General features: G+C 41.2%; 1 protein-coding gene across 4 annotated transcripts in view; it reads right to left on the bottom strand.

Annotated features, from left to right (window-relative positions):
* cd2ap (CD2-associated protein) overlaps positions 1-16,788 on the bottom strand; it is a 67,418-nt gene extending 50,630 nt beyond the window's left edge. For 2 of the 4 annotated variants that reach the window (XM_008294999.1, XM_008295000.1), the window contains exons 1-2: positions 16,361-16,788; positions 2,222-2,379 (exon numbers count right to left, since the gene is read on the bottom strand). In XM_008294999.1, coding sequence (XP_008293221.1) covers positions 2,222-2,379; positions 16,361-16,364 — 162 coding nt within the window. In that variant the 5' untranslated portion in view covers positions 16,365-16,788. The remainder of the gene's footprint in view (positions 1-2,221; positions 2,380-16,360) is intronic. The other 2 variants (XM_008295001.1, XM_008295002.1) reach the window with 1 other exon arrangement.
* Positions 16,789-18,391: the final 1,603 nt, after the last annotated feature.

Here is an 18,391-nt window from a genome sequence, read left to right as displayed (position 1 = left end):
TTAAAATAAGAGAAGCAGCAGCAGCAGCATGAAAAGTAATACAAAACAATAAAAACCTAAGACTGTGTGCAGGTTGTTGAGGACAACAAGAGCTTTAAAATACTTCTGTTCTATCCACTAATGAACTGCTAGCCAATACAAAAACCCATAGAAAGGAACATGATCTCTTTTCTTGGTTTCTGTAACAGTCTGGCTGCTTTGGGTTGGGTGATTGGGTCAAAAAATCATATCACAATATTGTCCTGCAGAATCAGGATCTGAATCACAATTCACCCAACGGATTTACTTGAACTTATCTGATCATATAATTATAGAACATGTCACCACAGCTCAAGACCAAAAGGTCCAACTCTCAAATCTCTGCAGCCTGTTTTCATTCTAATATTACTTTGAAAGTTCTGACCAGAGGTGGTTGTGGTCGCTTTGATGCTAATATCAGGATGTTGGTTCACTACCTCCTGGCAGAGCACTCCGTCTACTGGCACCTGTTCTTTGTCCAATGGGGAAAAAAAGCACTAAAAACACCGCTCTCTGCACATCTTCAAGCAAAATGCAGCAGAATGAGCCACTTCATACAGACCAAAAAGGGGAACTGGAGCAAACTGAATTATTCACAGCCTTTAATTGTGCATCACTATGCAGTTGTCTGTTTAAAAATGTGCAACAAATGCATCATACATCCCTAGTAAGTCTCATTCCAAAAAAAGACTCCATCTCCAGCATATTGGACTGCAGCTGGTGATGGTGGTCAATTATTGCATCACATGCAAAGTTTGCAAACTTTGTGGCGTCCTTGTTCTGCTCTGCAGCCTCGGTGAATTTGATGTAGCGACACATGAACCAGTTCTCCACCTGCTGCAGGTTCTGGTTGGAGTGGTGCTTCGGCTCACAGCAGAACAAGGACAACCATCACCAGCTGCAGCACCTGGTACCTTGGAGTGTACCTGCGGGACAAGAGACTCACTGCAGAGGCAGCTGAATGACATCAAGAAGCACTTCAACAGCAACCTCATGGGCCGGGGCAGCTATTCAACCAAACACCTGGAGACTATTACAGTGATCAAACCACGTTGAAATTAAAGCATGTGTAATGGAATTGCTGTCTCCGAAGCTCAGCAGTGATCAGATTTTAAAAATATCCCTCAGAGGATGAAGGCAAGATTAGTAACCCTTGTTAAAATAAATCTCAAAAGTTAAGGTTGGAATCTGTTGTGCTTTTGAACTGAACCGAGCCTTTTTTGTATGTGTTGTTTTGTAACTTGGTTTTTATGACGAGGACATCTTACACATCCAAAAATTAAGATTAATTAAATTATTTCAATATGTTGCCCAGCCCCTCTCCTTGTAGCTGATGACAATTTCTTCACACTCAAAAGCACTTTCTAAGCCATGATAAATATAAGGCAATCAAGTAGCCTGCATTTATCCAAGTCTGATTTTCCTTAACAAACCAACCAAAAGTTACCTGATAACTGACTGAAGTCTGCACTGCAGTGACAAAGAGGATTCCTTGTGTTTGACAGTATAAAACTACAATATCGTGTGCTTTGAGAGCTGTGTTATCAGTCCTGTGTGGACCAAGGACATACACACAGAAAAGCTTTAGAGACACTTACAAACAGTCCTTGGTTGGGGGATAAAGTATGATCTCAGTAAAGGCTGGTCTTCACCATCTGACGCTTTACTTTTACCATCAACCAACTCTTGCCCTCCATCAAATCCAGCAAACTAACAACAGCCTCTATACAGTATATCTGTACAATTGTTTACTGAACATCAACAAGAGATTTGTTTTGACTGACAACAAACAAAACTTTGAAACAGTGTTTCTGTATTCACACACTTTGTCTTCTACAGAAGCAGCAGAAGAAAATCAGATAAATCTTATAAAAACGGAGTCATCTGCATTCTGTCGTTCATTACAACTGCTTTTTCTTTTCTGCAAAAGCATTTAAACATTTTAGAGAATGCCAATGATAGTGCATCCTCAGTGAAACCAGTGAGTGGACCACATTTCATGTAGCGTGCGACCAACACTCTCAACAGCAGACTACTATGGTCTGATAATGCTCACAGCTTCAATAGGATTAACTCTAATGGCGCAACAACAGACAAGAGCATTTAAAACCTCAGAAGAAATGCACGGTCAGGTCCGCACAGGAAATCAAGCTAACAAGTTGATACAATCCGGTAAGTGGCGTGGATAAAGGAGCTCCCTCACCTTAACAAAGTTGTCGGGGAAGAGGCCCCTTTTCCCGTTGAGGTCTCCCTCCATCCAGCCATCCTCCTCGATGTACCGCACGTTCTTGATGACGTCTCCCAGTCGCAGGGTCAGCTCGTCCTCATGGAGCGCGTCGTACTCGTACTCCACCACGACCTCTACTCCAGACAGGGTGAAGAAGGAAATACAGAGGAAAAGGGGGACAAATGGTACGAGAAAGAGAGGAAGCCAATACAAGAACAAGAAACAACAAGGAAGAGTAAAAAGAAAGGAGCAGCAGCGAGAGGAAGGGAAAGGGGGTAGATGAGATAAGATGAGGAAGTTCAGGGATGGAAAAGAAGAGATAAGGGAAAGCAGTAAGAAACAAATTAACAAAAAAAATAACTAAATCTAAGTAACACTGTATTTTATTACTATCATGCCCTGGCAAAAAAGTCTCTGGAAAAACATCCCTGCTACCAAGATAAAATACTCGTTAGTCACCATCAACGGTAATGTTCTGAAGAAGTCAAAACTATGGGACACAAACGCAAAACTATGACATTAAAGTCAAAAGGATATGACAAAATTTCAAAATAATGAGACAAACAAGTCAAGACTATTGAGTTTATGTCAAAACAATGGGACTAAATGTCACAATAATGAAACAAGAGAGTCTAAAGTCTGAAATGGAAGCAAAATGATGGGATAAAAAGTCACAATTATGAGATGAAAAGTCAAAACTATGATTATTATTTCCACATAAACAACACTGTTTAAAAAAAAAGGAAGCAAAAAGCCTTTTCAATGGCTACTTTTGTAATTCTTGCTGCTGTAGTTGCAGTTTCTTTGGAATAAACTGCTCAATAGTCATTACAGTCGAAACTACATTTTGTGATGACAAGTTTGTCTTGTGCTTATACACCTCTCTTCTGTTTCCCTTGTCTGTAAAACACATGATTTACTAGACAGAAAGAGAAAGAGAATTACTAGTCAAGTTTTTACTCGGGAAATTTACAAAGCAGGTCTTTAAATTCTGCTTAATGTCTGGCCCCACTTCCATCCATCACTTATAATCAAAGTGGCCTGGTTTTTAAATCATAGCTTTCAATGCGTGGCCATACGATTTTATATGTGTATCTATAATATCTAAACAATATAAACAAGGAATGTTACAGCTGCACAAATCAAGCAAAGGCATGTGGGAGGAAGAAATACCTGACTCACTCCATTTAGTTTTTGAAACTGACAACTTACACAGTAATGTGCCTCACAGGCCACAGAAACACCACACTGACCACGAACTGTACACACGTATCCTATAGTGCTATTACAGAAAAACATATTGACTCATGGGGAACTTAAGGATGAATGTATGTCTGACTTAATGGGAAAAGTCCCTGCTCACAGTGCAAAAACAAAGAAACAAGTTACACACTATCCTGCAAACACTGGCAAAAAATATAAAACGGCAATCACCCAAAAAATTTTGTCGAATTTTCTGTCGACAGAAAGCAAACAGACCACCAAAATGTCAGCTTATTCCTTTATTATTATTATTTTTACTCTGGTGTGGTATATTGAGCACTTCAGTTATCTGAGGCTAATTAAAGCATTTAATAGACAACATGCACCACGGCACCATAAGTCTGACCAAAGCTACACCAGCAGCAAAGCATATTAATGATTATCGAACACGTGATATTGTAAATACGATAACAAAATAATTATTGTAGATAAAGATTAGAGTGGAGGCTGGTGCCTTGCGGTATACGGCATTAAAAAAGTCAAAATATGTAAAAGCAATGACAAACAAAAATGTCCTCAAAGTTAGGGACAATAATACTGATTAATCACTGTCTTGTCAATTCAAAACAATATTAATCATTCATGTATATCGTGAGTATTCTGCATTTTTGTTTCCTAACATTTCATCAGACAGCCCAGGACTTGAACATGTAACGACAATAACACGCCCACATGGAAAGACATAGCCTACACAAAGAGATGGTGCCAACAGGTATGTACATACTGCATGCACGTATGCCACAGTGCCATCTTCTGATTGGCTTAAATACAAAACGCAACAACAAACAGTGAATGAAAGAGAAAGCCGAAGGGGATTTACAGGCTGCCCGACTGCATCTAGTGCAGCAGGTTGAGCAGCCTCTAAAAATAATAAGTAGTCTTCAGAGGACTGACTGAGTCGTGAGGTATTTTACTACACGGTGTGGCCCTTTAACTCATGACTCACGGCAGAGAGGCTCCACTGACACGGCTGGCTTCATACCAAGCACAGCCAAAACAAAAAACACGCAGGGTACACTGCAAACTTTTGGTCGCTCTTGAACACACACATACTGCAAATCCCACAACACACATACAGTATGTATAGGCACAACCCCAGGCAGTCATTCAGCAACACAAGATTAACTGCTGTAAAACTTGGCTCGGCATCAACTCAGTATTTGTGTCTGTGGCTCTAACGAACCCTGGCACTAACACCACAGCAGCCTGGGCCAAGCTCCAAGGAGAAATTGGCCCTGACCAGTGATCTCAGAGTAGCTTTCCCCTCTACATCAAACACTTTGTAAGGAGGAGCAGCGGTTCAAGACAAAGGAGAAAGTGAAGGAAAGCGCCTCCTTAAGCACCTTTCTGAAATACTTGCTGGCTGTTCAATTGTGTTCTAGCTCAAGTAAAACAAACATTCCCGTCTACAGTAAGCACACAAAAAACGTCAGCGCAGGGGGCGTCATTATTTTATACAATGCTGTTGAAACCCATGAAAGCCCCAGTCAGGATTTTTAGTGCATATACCAAGTGGTTGCTGTTTTTGCAGTAAGTTCTTGCCACATTCACGTCATACTGTTCAGTCAGGAAAACAGATTCAGATTCCTATCAGCCTCCTGCTAAATTTGCATGACGACAATGCTAAAAACGGCAACCACCAACCTTGTAAATTTGTGTTAACACTCCCAAATCGGAATAAACAGAGGTTTTCCTGTTGAGCCTGCTCTGCCGACGCTGCATGAGCGAGACCGAAATTCTGGTGAGACAATTAAATCCTGAAGCAGATGCTTAACGGGAGAATCTAAGCCAGTTAATAGAAATAACAATTCTTACTCAGAGATACACATTTCATACATTTGACAATAGTGAAGGACTTGAAAAGATATTTCTTCTTTTTTTTCCAACAAAAAACAATAGAAGTGTTCTCATTATTTATTGTTCAATGAACTTTAAGGAATTTCCATTTACTGCTCAGTGTAAACAATCAAGAACTGTGCAATTTGTACACAGATTTTAAGATTATTATAACCTAATGATTATTGAAGTAAATGTGACAATTAATACTGGCATTTATTTTGGTTGATATTGCCTAGATCTACTCAACAGCGCGACAATACTTTAGCCAGAGGGGCCTACACTGGCACTGGAAATAACATCACATTTGTGCAAGGGCATTATCATTTCATATCATTTGGGGTTGAAAATAGTACATTTTCTTCTTCACAGGCTCCGTCAGTCTCTCCCTGGCTCACACATTAAACAATCCATTTTGCAGTTACCATGCTCCAGCGATGAAACGGTCTGTAGCTGATTATTTGAAAGAACAGGAGAAGGCTGGTGGAGATGGAGAAGTCTCAACTCAGACAGATCTGATGATGAGAGCGCAGGTACAGGCAGAGAGATTATGACTGACACAGGTAAGAAGACCAATAAAATTAATTTACAATGGCTAACCTGGTGCTACAGCTGGAAAACTAAATGAATATTAACGACAATCATTATTCAGAGCCAGGGAGGGGACACCTTTTGGGTTTGTTCATGTAACCAAGATTTGAGTTTTCTTTTTGAGCATTCAGAACGGTTTGCATGTGATGCATTTAAGTAAAGCATTTTATTCAACAACCTTCTTATTGCTATTGATAACGTGTCTATTGGTGGGGGTATCATCCAGGTCTAGTTTGACCAACAGATATTTGAAGTACAATGAGAAGAAGGAGACAAAAGTTATAAGTCCTCACATTGGAGAAGCTACAATCAAATAAATATTTGAAGGTTTGTTACTGCTATTACCAGAAACCGATGAAAAATAAAGCATTTATCAGAAATGATTCCAGTTTTCTTTCCAAGTATTCAAACTGACTAGCCACTTCTGCTTCCAAAGAAATTCCTAACAACTTCCTGTGTATTCTAATATAAAATCTAGTAAATCCCCCCCCACCCTCCTTCTGCATGCCTCTGTGGATGATCTCAGATTAGTTAAAAAAGTCAGGCGATGACTTGCACTCTTTTGGCAGACGACAGAACAAATGTGTCGAACTCGCAGCTGCAAAAGCGAAACTGGCAGCTCAAAATATGATTCTAACATACTGACTCACCCCGTGGGGAAAACACGCCAACGACACTTAAACAAATAATCTTTTAAAGGAATGTTTTATTTCAGAGAGGACACTGACATCCACTCTGTTAGATTCATTAGCTCATAGCTGCTACACTCACTAAGTGGCAGCAGCGACCATCTCTAGCTCATAAACTCTGCTCTGGTTTGGTGGAAACTTTTCAGACATTATAGATCAGGCAGTGAAAACACTATGTTTTGCAAGGAACACTTATCTTCTCTCTCTCCAGTGAGTTCTCATTAGCCTGACCTTTCCCTTTCACCTCTTTGGTCTACCACCACGTAACAACAACTATAAGTGAAACTCGCATATAAACTAATTTGGTCAACTACTACACTATAACAGTCTAGACACACGAAGCAAAGAAAAAAAAAAGTTTAAAAAAAACACAGCGCAAGCTGAGCAATCCACAAATAAACAGCTTAGCCGAGGCCCCAGACACCAATTGGAGGCTATCTGTCCATTTAACCACAGGAAGAGATATGGTCCGCTGTAGTAAACAAAACAAGAGGCAACACTGACAGACTGAATCACACTCTGCTGAGTTAATGCAATGCACAGGGGCAGTCCTCATCTTCCACATGACTGGATGCAGAGCAGAGGGACTTTCTGCAACCGCACAGATTACAGCACCTCAGCGACCACACAAACACACCCTGCCTGAGGAACGCCGGCCGGCCAAGTCCATGTGACTTAAATCACTTCTGAACACACTGCTCTGCACTTACTTAAACATTATATTTTGGATTTTGCACCACTAAACTTCACTTCACGAAGCCAGATAATAAAGTGTTGCTTAACTTATTGTTTTTGTGGTATTCAGTGGAGCACAACGAAGATATATTTTTAGCATTTTGACTTAAATGTATGTCTTAATGCGAGCTGAGACATTTTGTTACAGACACTTTTAGACATACTGTATGTCAAAAATTGCATCTATAACTTGCAATCCTGTGTTTTGACACAACCTTTTAGGCCAAAAAATAACACAACCCTTTTTGTCTTAAGCTAAACTAAATTACACTAAAAGTTTTACAGATTATAATCTTTATTTCAATGAACATTGGGTGGTCATATTGTCAGCATATACCAGGATCTGCAGGATCTCCGCCACAGAAAGCTTAAAAAGTGAACTCCTTTATACTAATGGTAGTGCACAGGTATATATAAGTGAGAAGCCACTGAGCACTTGGAATTTTTCTACTTTCACCTGCAAAGTAAAACGTGTCTAATGTGCTCAGTTGTGCTTCTTTGGTGACTGTTATTTGTACGGAGGCAGGCAATGAGTTGAACTCTGACAGCCAGGTCTGTAGTAGCTGGACATTTTTAACCACAGAGTCTGGCCGCTGTGTCTGAATGAGTGCAGTGAATGATAGGTGTTGGCCTGTGAAATACCAGCTGTGGGGCATGTGGACAAAGTCTTTTTGGTTTGTTCCTCGGAGGAAATGCCTTTCTAAATACATTAAACACGGCCAAAAACCGTCAGCGTACAGGTGGTTTGTGTGTGTGGCGGGAGCAAACTTCCTGCCAGCTCACTGCAGTCAGGCAGCAGCAGCAGGATCCCGGCCTACATAGTTCTTTAGAATTATGAAGAGGTCAGGAGGACAAAACTGAGACTATTTCTTGAGAAATGAAAGTGACTGCTAACAATGGAGTAACCTGGACTATCAAAGGTCAGATCGCAAAAGGGCCTTCAATCAGCATTTACCCTTGAGTTTTTTCCTAAGAATGGAGAATGACTTTGTTCATCCATTCCTGGCTAAAGTCCCAGGAACAGCTACAGTGCCTGAACAGTGATATTCATCCTGGCTTATCGTAAGCTTTGCTAGACAAAATACGAGCAGTGCATGTCTTTCTGAGAGCACATAAAGCTTACACTTGCTGTTTGCTGGTAATGGCCTAAACGAGGGTGTTGAAAACTGTTTTCTGCACCAAAGCAGGACGCCAACTGGCCTGCATGCGTCTCTTTTGCTACCTTTGTGTTTATGTAGGCCAGCAGGTCTTCTAGTCATTCGCGGCCAAATGACGTCAGATTACACACGAGTGCAACGTGATGCTTCTAATTCTGTTTCTGGTGTCACACACAGAGCATTCATAAAAATTCAATAAAGGGGAAATAACTGCGCAACATTTTCTTTTAATAAACTGATCAGAACACATCACTGAATGATAACAAAAAAAAATCTACCACGCTTTCAAAGACAATAACAGTGTGTCTAGCAGCAGTAGCCACAACCACGTTGATACAGCTCTTCTTTTGTGCTGCCTTTAAATGCAGAAATGGGTCAAAAAGCTAAGAGCTATGGCCAAAAGTGCATCAACTAAGTGCTGTGCTGTCAAGCAGATGATGAGACCACAGCAAGAGTCAAAAGACTGTACTTGAGGAAGACGAAATACAACCAAAAGAAGAGAGGGGCTCGGTGTCCTGCGGCACCTTCTGCTATGGTAGCAGAAACTGATAGCAGACATGTTCATCGACAGCATTTTCTCCACATTAGTAAAGACATATTGAGAGCAACCATGCGACAACTATGTGCATAATACTGCATGCACATGGCACATGACAGTAAATGTAATCTGTACAGTGCATCTAGTTTCTGAGGTCAAAATAACCACAAGATGTGAAGATGTCTCACCCCAGCTTTCCCTGCTCACTCAAGAAACTTCATCAAAAGCTACAAGAAATAACAGTAACATTAGAAAATAAGAACTCACTTTAATATCATGTGTTAATGCAATGTCAGCACTCAGACAGTACACACAGATCCAGACAGCATGTGAAAACTGGGTGTAAGAGTCACAGCGCCTAAAATCAGCTCTATGCAAGATGTCAGATTTATTCTCGGCCGCCACTTTAGCATTTGAACAGAAGCATCTCTACTTTTTCAAATCTTTACTTTTGATTAGCTTTGCACTGTGGCACGGTTACTGCATGGCTTCTTATAACAGGCCTGTTGGAAATGTAATGCGTGCTAAATTTCCGCTCTACGTGTAACTTTGTTATGAGTACTGAGCAAAATAGATTTGTGAACCTTGTTGGATAAGTGAGGAAAACATTTACAAGACAAAACAGCAGGTCCAGCTGCCTTTGACTCACTACTTCTAGACAGAATTGACAAATTACACAGACATGAGTAATAGACCCTTTTCTCTCTCCGGGGACTTCAGCAGCCTCTCCTGCTTTTTCTTCTTCCCTGTTACAGACACCAACCAAAATACTTCCATGTACAAGGAACTTAATGCTATTTGCCTGAATGATGCCCAGATAAAAAGGTGTGTCTGTCTCTTACAATCTAAAGCAACAATTTCTTTTGGAAGTTGACCACATCTGAAAACGGACAAAAACCACACTCCTATGTTACTTTCTGAGTGATTGTTCTGAACTGTCGATGGGTTTTCAATCCACCAGCGGCAAATCAAGAGTCACCTGCCTCTGATGTGGGTGTGAAGAGAAAAGTACAACACGATGCAATGAAGACGGGACAAAAAGACACACACTAGGTGAGGTAGGTTTTTGGGAGTGGTGTTTGAGGATTCCTGACATATTTGCTGTAGCTGAGACATGGCTGAGAAAGGGAGAGAACCTAAGTTAAAAGGAGTCACTCTACTTTGGGAATTTTGGCAGGAAATATACTTAGAGCATCCTTGTGCACACCATTTCCTCTGAAATTAAATCAGCCGAAACCACATACTTGCTGCCGAGTTGTGAAAGCATTCTAAAACATTAGGATATCCTGATATTGGTGCAGAGTACAGCTTATTCAAATGTCACATTACTATCTTTTGGATGATTTGTTGATTTCTTCCTGCAGAATAAATGGTAGCATCTCTCTGCCCCTATTTACTTGGGGCTCAGTCCAGTAGTCAGCTTAGAGTGAGCTGCGTGCACTGCACTCTTTGTTACAAGATAATTGTGATGAAAGCAGGTAACACATTAATCAATATTGTTCAGGGTTACCTGCAAGGAAGTGCAGCAGAAAACACAGTCACTCTGCATCGCTTCTAACGAAAACCACACAAAAGAAATGTCCTCACCTTCATCGCAAAACCTGAACGAAGTGCCAAACCACAGCATCATAGAATAGTTTTTACATGGGTTCTACTTGTCAGCTACAAATTCAATTAAGCTGAATAATTTAGTGGGGTTTTTTTCAGAATATGCTACTCTTCTGTACAACCTTTTATCTTATATTTAAATATTTCTTTATTGATGGGGAAGAATAAACAAACCAACAATGAGTATGGTTTCTCAGGGACCAACAGAAGAATTAATTGGAAGTGGAAATGATCGGTGGTCTGGTCATTCTGTGTGTATTTAATTAATTACATCGTAATTTAATTACAATGTCATGAATGTGTGGCAACAACTTCTCCTTTCAACCCCCATACACTGTATAACCAAATGAAATGCTGGAGAGCTATTAAGATATTTAGAAATAGAATCTGCCCAAGGCTATTTGTTACAACACTCCTAGCTTGTAAAGAGTTTTCACTGGCTGGATTCCCAAAACTTTAATATTATTATACGAATGAATGTTATGGTGTAGAAAGCATGCAAATCCATCCATCCATTATCTATACACCGCTTAATCCTCAATAGGGTCGCGGGGGGCTGGAGTCTATCCCAGCCAACTCAGGGTGAAGGCAGGGGACACCCTGGACAGGTCACCAGTCTATCACAGGGCTACACTTAGAGACAGACAACCAAGCACACTCACATTCACACCTACGGACAATTTAGAATCACCAATTAACCTCAACATGTTTTTGGACCTTGTGGGAGGAAGCCGGAGAACCCGGAGAGAACCCACGCTGCACTGGGAGAACATGCAAACTCCATGCAGAAAGATCCCGGGTGTCCTCACTGGGATGCTAACTGGCGACCTTCTTGCTGCGAGGCAACAGTGCTAACCATCGAGCCACCTTGCAGCCCAAGCATGCAAATGTAATTTATTATTCCTATTGTCCTTAATCAGACAACTCTTGCTTAATACATTGTAAAATGTAAGGTAAGAAATATTTACTTCAGGCAAGACAAAGACACCTCGACTATAAAACACTGTGTAAACCCCTGGGCTATTACATTTCAAAATACTTGTTTTGTTTTCTTTTCAGTTGAGAAATTGTCAGTTTCAACATACCTGCACCTTTTCAAACAATAGTTTGTCTTACAGATGTGAAACAAACAATAATGACTTCTAAAATGTTTCACTCCCAAAACTGGGACTAAGTTTATTCAAATAAATAAAATAGCTGTGGTCTGTCCTACACAGAGAGGTGCATTATAGCCTGCATGCAGCTCTGAATGTCTGCATGTGTGCGCATTGCCTCTTCAGCATACCTCCATCATGTCCGGTCTTGCTTTGAGTTGTGCTCTTCTTATCAGAAACTATTTATCCTTCTTTCCACTCCCCTCGTTTACTCAACTCACTTAGTGAAATAAGAGTATTCAAACTGACAGTTTCAGTCTGACTGCACATATTTCCAAGCCCTGTTTTGTTAAGGTTATTAATTTCTCCCATCACTTTGCTTTAAAATGTGGCAATCAAACTCCTAAGGCACGGCATATTTCCATCACGCTTCCTGCCTCTGTGCCAGGTCTTTGGTTCAGCAGACGGGAGAGGGACTTCCAGATTATTGTTTTCCTCTCCTCGACACAATGCTTCCAGGTAAAGACTTTGTACAATGTGGATCTTATGTAAGCCAATGACAGACAGGAGGATGTTACAGGGAAAAAAGAGAGAGGGGGGAGAGGAAGGAAACGGGGGAAAGGAGGGGGGGGTACACAAGGCCACGCAAGCGAGCTGACTGCCAGGCAGACTGTCTAAAATGTGCTCTCCGTGCTTCTCCCAGTCATCACACACAATCAGTAAAGAGGAAACTCATAACTGCATTCCTTCCCACTGATCTGAGAGGTCGTTGATATGAAGGGCAAAGTGCTACCAAGAGAAATCCAGTGAGCGGGAGAAAGAGGTTATTGCTGTTCTAAATGAAAGCCCGAAGTCTCCTGTTCACCTTTGTTTACCCACAGCACAGTGTGAAGATAATAGCTCAGCATATGTGTACTTTTTTTCTACCAACGCCCTGCCACACATTACACACCTGGAAGCTAAGCTTGGGCAACTAGACAATCAAACAAGCATTCAACAGTGTCCATCACCATTATTCACGTTTGTAAACCTGTCCAACTTCACAAATTGCATAACCAATAGCTCGGTGAGCAAACACAAGAGCTGCAGCAGTGAGCAAACAACGGCTGTCAAATGTGAGCGACCAAAAATATCATGGAAGATCAGTGAGGCTGCATAGCACTGCTGCAATAGTGCCCGATACTGACTGATCAGCCAGCGGATGGAGAAAACTAAGACTAAGTAAACAAGCTACAGGACAAGTTGCTTTATGGCGTAACTCAAGTGTACACAAAACTGTAGCTCCACCAAAATTCTAAACTTTGGATTGGATGTAGAGGTGAACAATTTGGGGAAAATATCTAATTGCGATTTTGCAATTGCGAAACAATGTTTGGATCTTGAGATACACGCTTCAGTTGTATATTTACCGTGTAGAATGTGATGCAGCATTACCATTAGACACGATCAAACATGTGACACAACATGAATCTGTAAAACTATTAAAAGCTCAACAGTTCAAATCCTGGGTCAGACACAATGCATAATGTACTTTCTAAATTGTGACCACTGGAATTTTCTTATTTCATAGTTCCGACTTGAAATTGATTAATTGTCCAACCTTAACTAAAAGCCACCTGTTAGGGTGTCCCAGAATCAGGATATTCAGTCTCTTCTTGTGATACTTCATGTGCACTTGGCCTCCACTTCCACAAAATAGGACATACCACCTCGCCAGTCATAATTTTATCAAGTAAGCCTTCATCAGTGACGCTGGAGTGCCAGCATAAGATATATAGGTCAACTGAAATTTGTCAACTTAAGGGAACATTTTACAGTAACAAAAATTAACTTTTCAGTTCACTCTAGTGTACACACTACACAAAAAAAGCTTGTGGCATTACTGCGCTACAAGTGCATATTTATCAGTCAATAAATGCATCAATGTCCCTTCTTCAAGAAAAAGGTCAGCAGACATACGGGACTGGATAAACAGTCGCTCAGGTTTTTGTGCATAACAGTGATTGTTTGTTGTAGACTAAATGTGTTTGCTATTCACAAAAAAGTGGGAGTGAAGCTGGTGTAAAATTGCTAGAATGTAGTGAAAAGTCTGGCCAAAGTGCTCAACGTTATCTTAAAACCAGGCAGGTTTACCTGCAGAGTATCCTTCTTGGTTTTCAAATCATAATTATCCACTCACATTTTACACAGTTGAGGGGGAAAAAAAAAAAAACAGTATCAGATATAGGGCTGGACCTGAATAGCCGACTATTCGTTCGCTGTGCTGGTATTGGGATATCAATTTTGATCTCCAAATATTCCCCTGCCGCCACCAACACTGATGGCGGATACAATACTGTGACCGCTGATGGTGGAAACGCACGATCACTTCTGCCCCGTCGGACCGAATGCTCAGCTACACCTACTGTTTTTTTTTTTGTTACATTATTGAAAATAATTACACGTTAATCCCCAGACACACTGGCTGGATAAACTGACCTTCAACAGTTACTTTAACACCAGGGTGGGAAATCAACACTAACCGCAGGCTGGTAAATATTGGCTGAGACCAGGTGAGGCTGAGTTTAATATTCAGTCACACATTGTGGCACAAGTCCAGCCTTTGTTTCAGTGGTTCCTACAGAATCCTACAGTTAGAAGTTAGGGAGTGAAATAGAAAGGCTGCTTCAGTATCTTGGTGGCCCAATTGTCCGTGTAATTACAATTTGCCCAGTTTGGTTCATGTCTATCTGGAAACCTTTATTTCTTGTCATCTCAGCTCTGCCTTTCCCTTCATTTCCTTCTATTATCCACTATCAAAATAAAGGGAAAAAAAAGCCCTAAAAACACAAGATTAAAGAATGACTGCTGGCACAGAGGCGTGGACCACACCAAGGACCACTATTTCCAACCACGTAATGCTTCCAAACAAAATTCAGTTTGTGGAATTCAGTCAATCAACCAGTGGCTGGCTGCATGTAGCCTAAGCTGAGTTAAGGGAAAGCAAACACTGAATGCGAGGGGCTCACACACACAGCTCGGACATGTTCAAACACAGCTGAGATATCCTCAGCAATGAGCTACCTGATGAAAGGCATACCAAAGACAAGTACAATGTATTATCAACTCATGTGAACCTAATCCACCATAAATGGACACTAGTTAAGAAGACTGTGCTGGTGGGTTCTTCCTGTTGAGTGTTTTTAGCTGGGTTTACATTTATAACAACTCTGCAGCTTGTTGTGTGACAATCTCGTGCTCCGTTTATGGAATTCCCTTTATAATTTAATTTCAGCTTTACATGCCACATACATCACTACAGTAGTTTAGTTCCTGCAAAGCAGTTTTCTTTTCAGCATTTCTGTGACTTAAAATGCCAACAGCACAATCTGCAACAGCTGAACGCTTAGCAAGGCTGAACTTAAACCTGTTTTACCACATAGCAAAGTTCTTGAACAAGTCCTGCTGCGCACAGCCACACAAACCACAGTCTGCACATCCACTGACAGGCTGTAGGCAGGTTTCATGATACAGTACAGAAGTTTTGCAATATACATACAAAGATCAGAGTGTTTCCTCTACGTGCTGACAGCGAGGCAGTATGGCCTTCAAAATTAACCACATATGATAGTCAAGTAACAGCAAATTGCTATCTGCTCATCTCTGTAAAGCCCCCATTGAAACAACAACTATCTTTGATGGCAGCTGTAAAGTTTTTAAGTCTGGCAGAAGCTATGATGCATTCAGAGATCTGACCATCACCTTCAAAATGAGCTCCATATTAGTTTCACATTGTCTTGTCAAATCAGTCATTAGGACTACTTCTTCCCTCTACTTTCGAGGGATATTTTATTATTATGCTTTGTTGTTATTGTACAGTCACTTTGCAATTCACTGCTTACAGTGAATGAGCAAGCAAGAAGTAAAAACTCTTGACCTTAAACATATTTAGTCCCTTGCAGGCTGAAGTGGAAACATGCATTTGGGTGTGGGAACTTGCAGCAGGTCTGCCACTGTCATGGAAAGAATGCAAGTCACTAGACACAATGTGCACGCAAAAAAATACCTATTCCTTATACCAGCCTTAAAGCAAATATCAAAAGAAGGAAGTTAACCTTTGCTGCCACAAGTTTCTCGTCTGTGTAGTTATTTCTGTGCACACAAACTGCAGCAGTCCTAACTTTGAGCACAGCCAGATTGGGGTGGAGGGGGTGGGGGGGGACCAAAATAAAAAAAAACTTGGGAATTTCGAGCTAATACAGTAGCTTCAGGACAGTAAGTGATTTTGCAGAGGTCGCGTTGGCATCAGCTCGGTGGTAGCTCACGTTAACATTTGCTAGAAATGCTGCCAAATCCCAGGGATGGAGGTGGCGTTATCCAGTTAACCAGAAGAGCTAGCAGGCTAGGCTAACCAGCTAGCATACTGGCTTGCTAACTTTAACTCCCCGCTGGCAAAAGCTCACGGCGCGATTTAAGACACTGACACTCGGCTTTAGAGCTTTGCCCGGGTTCAGCCTTGCTTCGTGGGTCGAGTGGAAAAATAAATAAACAAATTTGAAGAAGAAAAAAAAAACAACAACACACACACACATGAAAACACGAGCGCCACATCATGGAAAACTCACCCATTCCTGTCCTTCGCAACGGCTCGCGACCAAACGTTGGGAATCTCTCGTCCAGCAACCTCACTGCTAGCTAGCTACTACCCAGGTAGACGGGTATTAAACAACCGCAAAGTGCCTGTTTTGTTTTGTTTTGTGTTTTTTTCGTCGATTTACTGCCGAGGAAAAGAAGTCAAGTGAGCCGTGTATCCATTCGTCCTTGCCCCAGCGGAGGCAGCAGCAGCGGCGGCGGCGGTGGTGGTAGCGGCAAGGCAGCAGCCTCCCCAGCTTTCTCTCTCGCTCCCTCTTGGTGGTGCTTCAAGATTATTGTGCAGGAAGTTAACCAAGGAGTCTCCACCTTTCTTGGACTTGCCTCCGCGGCTCGCTGCCTGGACGCCTGCTGCTGCCACCAAAATACAAAACAGTAAGGAAACTTCGCGATGTTTCGGACAGGACAGTCCCGCGAGAGGAATGTTTTAAAGGAATGTCCGTTACTGTCCCAGTCAGCGGAGTACAGTAGGACTGCTGCACCAACTTCTGCCAGCTCCTCCCAGACATTGCGCCATTTGTGGTTTTGCTTTTTTTTTTTTTTTAGTATTATTATTAAACCACCAATCAGTCGGGCCTTTAGGAGCTGCATGGGCACCCCCTAATAAAAACAAATAGGATTGCAACTACTATTACTGCTCGCACCTGATGCTGCAACATGTGCAAAATCACTTAGACTCAAATGATGTCAAATTGCATCATCATTATTTCTAACTTCAACTTTCCAAGTCAAATAAAGCACATTTAAAAGCTGCGAGTTGAACCAAAGCGCTTTACAGTTCAAATGATAAAATGCAAAGAAAAAAACTGAATAAAATCTGAATAATAATAATAAAAAAAAAACACAATTATAGATTAATGTCAAGCTCCAACAAAAACAGTCTTAAACAGCAACCTAAATGTTTCTAAAGTCTAAACAGTTCTTACATATAACAGCTACTGCAAAGATTCAATCGACTCTATATTTCAGTATTTCCTCTTGTGAACAACCAAAAACTAATACTGGCCCCAAAGTAGAAAAAACTGAAGTGAATACGCCTGTGGTCACACCCGCCTATTTCCAATCAACCCAACTGCATTTACATGGTTACAAAATGCCAAGTAAATGCCACAACTTTGTTAGTTTTGAACCCACACAGCCTGTGTTTATCAGCATGTCTGCATTATGGCTCCATGTGAAGAACGATCGGCAGAATAACAAAAAAAATCTGATGGGAAAACCTCACAAAGATGGACACAAGATCAGGGAACAGCTAACAATCCAGTCAAAACACACTGAGTCATAGTACCACTAGTCAGACCTGCAGTGACCGTCATCCTTAAAGGATGCCACAGAAAGTGCGTCACTTAATTGCACAATCAACCGCTGACAAACCAACGTAGACTTGTACACGTACAAGGTTATCAGTGGATGCTTTTATGACAGCTCAGACAGCGTGAAGGACAATATGAATCTCTATGGACTGCATCCAAAAATAAAAAACCCTTGCTTGCACTCAGGCCTCCAACAGTGAATGCATAGTCCTGACAGTGAAGCACAGCAGTGGGAATGGGATGACATGAGGCTAGATGAGCACTGGAGCTAATGGGGAGATGACATTTATCGACGGCAACTGCCTGAGGATTTACCAAAACACTGGCCAACAAGATGACTGCAGAAGCTTGGCAGAAGAGGAATATTCCAGCATGATAAGGATCTAAAGCACTCTGCCAAAAATAACACAAGCGACACGCGACTTTTGTTGCGTTGAGTTCCTACTGTGGGGCCTGTATTTTATATATAGCAAGTTAGTTTTTAAAATTGCGTAACAAATACCATCGTTTTCGACGTAGAGGTGATGCAATCACAAGGTGTCACGTGGCGATAAATATTGGCATCAACACAGTGCATAGTCATTATTAGATAAGGGAAGATAAGGCAGTAATAACAATTACACTGATAGGAAGAATAGCAGAGCATAAAAAGACAGTTATACCTTAAATTATTGTTACGATACGAAACAATCA

This window comes from Stegastes partitus, unplaced genomic scaffold, assembly GCF_000690725.1.
Source record: "Stegastes partitus isolate 25-593 unplaced genomic scaffold, Stegastes_partitus-1.0.2 Scaffold1014, whole genome shotgun sequence".
Taxonomy (NCBI): domain Eukaryota; kingdom Metazoa; phylum Chordata; class Actinopteri; family Pomacentridae; genus Stegastes; species Stegastes partitus.
Note: the sequence above shows the minus strand (reverse complement) of the source record. Positions and strands in the feature narration are given on the sequence as shown.